The following is a 6,000-nucleotide window of genomic DNA, read 5'->3' as shown; positions in this document are numbered from 1 at the left end:
TTCGACCCGAACTTGAACTGCAAATCGACCCGAACTCCCGTCTTCACTCGCCCCGACCAGCCGCGCGAGTCGCCTTGTGCTCGCGTATTTATGGACCGGAGGAGGAGCCTATATGCAAATTTCAGGATCAAAACGCGATTGGAGGCGGGGCCACGCCACCCTCTGTTCAGCCATTGGCATGGCAAAAAGGGGCGTGAGCCTCTTTTGATCCGAATTCTCTCTCGTAAAGAATCCACGTTCATCACGCTTGGAGGTGGGGCCATACCGCCCGACGCTCGCCCATTGGACGGAGAAAAAGGGGGCGTGAACCCTTCCTGATCCGAATTTCTCCCTGAGAGGAACGCATTCGTACCCGCGGCTCGACGCGTTCGGCATCAATTACCGAACGGGCCCTGGACAGCACGACGTGAAGGAGACAGGCGAAGCTGGTGGGAGGTTTGCCCTGGTGGTTGGGCCGTTGATGGGCGTCGTTAGAGAATGGCGGGTGAGGCGATGCTTGCGGGGTTGGGTTGTGGAGGTGAAGGAAGTGGCGGTTTGGTGGAGTTGTTCGGGGGCGTTGTTGATGGTGGCGATTTGGTTGTTGGGGTGATGTTTGAGTTATTGGCGGCTTTATGGTCCAAAATAACAATAGAGAAAGAAAAATGGCTCACTCGAAGCGTCACAGCCCAGATGAATCACACATATCCCCTCTCTACAACGGGTTTGGGCTAACTACACATGAACTTTCCGATATATCTCACCTGAGGACTCTTTATGGTGTAATGCGAATTTCCACAACCGTAACTATATATATATATATAAATATATATATATATATATATATATATATATATATGTATATATATATATATATGTATGTATATGTATGTATATATGTATACATATATATATATATATATATATATGTATATATGTGTATGTGTATGTATGTATGTATGGATATGTATGTATATGTATATATATATATATATATATATATATATATATATATATATATATATATATATATATATATGTATATATATATGTATATATATATGTATATGTATATGTATATGTATATGTATATGTTTATGTATATGTATATATATATATATATATATATATATATATATATATATATATATATATATATATATATATATACATCTTCTTCTTTCGGCTGCTCCCGTTAGGGGGTCGCCACAGCGGATCATCCGTATGATCCGCATAGTGATTTGGCACATGTTTTGATAAATTTTATACATATTTATGAGCCTGGTGTTGGCGCAGTGGTTCGGGCAGTGGCTTGGGATCCAAAAGGTCCTGAGTTCAAGCCCCGTTGGGCCACTGAATTAATACACCAGGGGGTTGACTCAGCCTGTCATCCTTCCGAGGTCGGCGAAATGAGTACCAGTGTACTGGGCAGGTGTATACCCTGGTATGTTTCTTTGAATATGTATGTGTGTGTGTGTGTGTGTGTGTGTGTATGTATGTACATATATATATATATATATATATATATATATATATATATATATATATATATATATATATATATATATATATATATATATATATATATATATATATATATATATATATATATATATATATATATATATATATATATATATATATATATATACATATATATATATATATATATATATATATATATATATATATATATATATATCTGTATGTGTGTGTATGTGTATATTTCTGACATTGGTTTGAACATTGTGCTCCAAAATGCCTTGGTAATTTCCTGATAGCATGATGTTATGCACACATTCAAAGCATCCAGTGCCAGAGGCAGCACAGCAACCCCCACTGAACTTCCTCCATGTTTGACTGTTGGGAAGGTGTTATTTTCTTTGAAGGCTTCATTTTGTTTGCTGGAAACAAAGATGATGTGCTTTACCAAAAAGCTCTAATTTGGTCTCATTTGTCCACAGGACATTCTCCCAGGATTTTGGGTTGTTGAGGTATATTTTGGCAAACTTCAGTCGGGCTTTCTTATGTCTCTCTCTCAGCATTGGTGTCCTCCTGGGTCTCATGCTATGGAACCCCTTTCATTGAGTTGGCGATGGATGGTGCGAGTTGAAACTCGTACCTTGTGTCTGAAGATCAGCTTGAATCTGGCAGTTGATCGAGGTGCTTTCCCCACCATTCAAACATTCCTTCGCTGCAATCTTCGATCAAGTTTTTTTTTTTTTTTTTTTTTTTTTTTTTTTTTTTTGCGCCCATGGCCAGGGAGGTTGGTTGCAGTGCCATGGGCCTTAAACTTCCAGATAACATTGTGTACGGTGGACACAGTCACATCAAGGTCTCTGGAGATGAACGTGTAGCCTTGAGATTGTCCATGCTTGGCTATAATCTTGTCTGACCTCCTCAGACAATTCTCTGGTTTTCTTTCTTTTCTCCACGCTCATTGAGGTATTCACAGTGACACAAAACAACAGAATGACTCCTTTTCTCCATTCAATCTGGTTAATTGAGTGATTTTTAAAAAAATATTGCAGGCACCTGCAACTCACTAAAGGTGAGTTCCATTCCAAAGTAAAGGAGAATCACCTGCTTGAAACATAATTATTTCTAACAACTTCAAAAAGATGCCAATGATATTGTCTGGGCCATTTTTGGATTTCTTTGTGGAATAAGCTAAAATTTATTAATTTTTTCAGCTTATTATTTGTTTTGTTTCATTGCAAACCAAAGAAATACATTTGTGGATACCAAAATATTTTTTAATTTCAACAACTTTCTGCAAGAGATGGTACATCATTTGAAAAAAGTGCAAGGGTGCCAATATTTTTGGCCATGACGGTACTTGTTGACGCAAGACATTTCACCTTTTCATTTTTAATTAATTCAGAAAAAAATCCTCAAAACATGTTTTCACTTTGTCATTGTGGGATATTTTGTTTCGATCAGTGACAAAAAATTAAAATTTAATCTATTTTAAATTCAGGCTGTAACACAACAAAATGTGACAAAAGTCGAGGGGTGTGAATACTTTCTGAAGGCACTGCATGTAATCAGTGCTCATGGTACAGCACTCTTAACTCTATCCCCTGGAACACCCTGTACAGTATACATATTGTATTTTGTATGAATTTACATGTTTCAATCAAGATTGTGGTCACAACACAGTCCCGGAGTCTTCCCTGTGGATTTCAATAAAAAAACAAAAAAAGAGCCATCGGAGATTGCAGACCCTCACTTGGACTTGTTTTATGTGGTGTTTGTGTAGTTTTCTGTGGTGTATTTTGTGACCTGGTGTGTTACGTAATGAATTTGAACTGCCACTTTATAACTGCTGGCAGTGATGACCGGGTACCAAGACGTCCTGCTTTGATGCAACCCCGCTTTGATTCGACACATGACATTTTTATTAGTATTATTCATTGAATTTAGAATGGGATTAAAATTAATCCAATTCAAATCAAACTGAAGACCAAACAGGTACAGTCCTGCATTGGAGTAATCAGAAAGAACCCAAACAAGCAAAGAGCAAAGATGAAGTCATCAGGAGGAACCTGGACAGGATTCGCATTTCAGCTGCTACTCCTCTACCCTCAAACCCATCCAGGCATAGCCAAGTGAGCCTTATTCAAGAAAAACAAAAAGAACCCAGATCAAAACAATTAAATAATTCTGGCTGCCAGACCATGCATCCAATCAAATTGAAATTTAAAACATGTATTCCCCATTATCACGAGATCATAATTGTGAAGTTTCATGTCGATTAATTAAGCAGTTCCAGAGAAAACGTTATTTAATATTTTTCTTTCATCCAATCTGGCTGCCAAACCACGTGACCGATCAAATATTCCTCGACAAACTTGTACACCCATGGCTTGTGGAACATTTGTGTGAAGTTTCTCCTCAATCTGTCCAGCCATTCTGGAGAAGATTTTATAGTTTTTCTTTTAATTACAATATGGCTGCCAAACCATTTGACTGATGACATCATATGTGTGAACCTTTTGTTCCTTGTGGTTAGGCGGCCATATGTGGAAAGTTTCGCCTTGATCTGTTCAGCCACTTCAGAGAAGAAGATTTTTGAAGGTAAAAAAAAGCACCCCAAAACAATATGGCTGCCGAATCACGTGACCAATTACGCCATCTTTTTTTTTTTTTTTCCTGTGGACTATTTTATCGCAAGATGACCCTCAAAATTTTTCATACTCATCAGATATAGCATTCTACAAATGCAATTGTGACGTCATAAAAAAACTCACCTATTCCTCATGAGGAATACTTTCCATTTGCCATGTTTAATTTTTTTTGTTGGTGTGGTTTCAGAGATAGAGGTCCAAAGTTTTTCCAACATGGCTTCCACACCACGTGATCTGTGATTTCATATCAATAAAACGTTCCACATGAGTTGTTGCTCCCATGGTGAAAATTTCATTTCAATCCACCAAGCGGTTGTGGAGAAAAACACTAAAGTTCTCTGCAGACAGACAGACAGACAGACAAACAAACGGACCCAAATGCAATACCCTCTCCTTCGGCAAGGGTAACTAGCATGCCTGTTTTCTCAGGTGGTTTACAAAACCATCTGCATGGCTTGACATTAGGTTTCTCAAAGATACTTCCGAACTTTCAAATTTCTTAAACTTCCAGAATACATGCTGCACACCTCCACTCTTTTGTTCCTTGCTTCTGTCTGTTAATATGTCTTCCAGAGACTGTGCAATTCTACTCTTCCCTCCAGGACTTCAAGCAGGCAGTGCACCACCATTTCATGTTGTCGTCAATTCTTACCCACAATCTTATGACCCCTTCTTAGCCCAAACCTGTTGTTTGCAGGTAGCAGTATTTCTCTCTACCTTTCTCCCTCTCTCTTTCTCTTCCTTTTCCCTCTTTTCCTATTTGTTCATTCCTTTACTTATTGTGTCCAATTGTTGCCCTGTTGCCTTACGCTCAGCTCAGTCACATAGAGAATGGAAAATAATAATAATAATAATAATGAAGCCTCAATAAAGCTGCTTTGAATGACTCTCCATTGAAAATACAAACATTGCAATCATTGTTGCATTGGAAGAGGTGCTGTAACATTTGCTCTATGGGTAATAGTGGAGCAGTTACAATGCCAATGTTGTGCTGAACCTTCATTTTGTAAGATGCTGACTTATTGCCATGTTTGTGCTGTATGACAGATTGACTTCTCAGAGGATGAACTGGGCCCTGTGAGAAATAATGAAATAAAAGTTCCAGTTTGTGCCAGGAACTGCAAACAACCCAACAACAAGAACATGGTGCCAGGTCCAGAGGTGTCCCATCCAGAGACGGTGCCAAGTCCAGAGGTGTCCCGTCCAGGGACGGTGCCAAGTCCAGTGGTGTCCCTTCCATGGACGGTGCCAAGTCCAGTGGTGTCCCGTCCGTGGACGGTGCCAAGTCCAGTCGTGTCCGGTCCGTGGACGGTGCCAAGTCCAGTTGTGTCTCCATGGACGGTGCCAAGTCCAGAGGTGTCCCGTCCAGTTATGGTGCCAAGTCCAGAGGTGTCCCGTCCAGTTACGGTACCAAGTCCAGAGGTGTCCCGTCCAGTTACGGTGCCAAGTCCAGAGGTGTCCCGTCCAGTGATGATGTTTGGTCCAAAAATGGTACGTACAGCATATCAAGCACTGATGTTACCTGTTCTGTTAGTGTACTGTATGTATATTGTGACCACATAGATGATCGCATTAGCCGATACTATTTAGCTGTAGTTCCAATTGATATTGAAAGAAGCAGTAATACAATATATAGCATGATATCTCAAAAAGTTGTGGATGGATTTGGATAAAACTTGGTGGACAGGTTGGTGTCACAAGGACGAATTTTAGGTGAAGGTGAAGGTTAGGTGAAGGTGAAGATTCAATTTAGGTGAAGATCCAAGTCCAGATATAATAATTTTTTTAGCAATTCTTCACTATTTAGAGATGGGGCCAAAAATGATGTTTGGTGTGATATTGTTATGGATTTGGAAACCTTGTGCACACAAACAGCCAGAGTCCGTGTAGTTCA

At 39.4% G+C, this 6,000-nt stretch overlaps 1 protein-coding gene across 9 annotated transcripts in view; it reads left to right on the top strand.

The window, feature by feature from the left end:
* LOC147013969 (uncharacterized) overlaps positions 1-6,000 on the top strand; it is a 116,259-nt gene that overhangs the window by 78,730 nt on the left and 31,529 nt on the right. For all 9 annotated transcript variants that reach the window (XM_085851427.1, XM_085851429.1, XM_085851425.1 and 6 more), the window contains one exon: positions 5,154-5,597. In XM_085851427.1, coding sequence (XP_085707553.1) covers positions 5,154-5,597 — 444 coding nt within the window. The remainder of the gene's footprint in view (positions 1-5,153; positions 5,598-6,000) is intronic.

Source organism: Eptatretus burgeri, chromosome 13 (genome assembly GCF_056783735.1).
Source record: "Eptatretus burgeri isolate ZD-2024b chromosome 13, Ebu_testis_v1, whole genome shotgun sequence".
Classification (NCBI taxonomy): Eukaryota; Metazoa; Chordata; class Myxini; order Myxiniformes; family Myxinidae; genus Eptatretus; species Eptatretus burgeri.
Note: the sequence above shows the minus strand (reverse complement) of the source record. Positions and strands in the feature narration are given on the sequence as shown.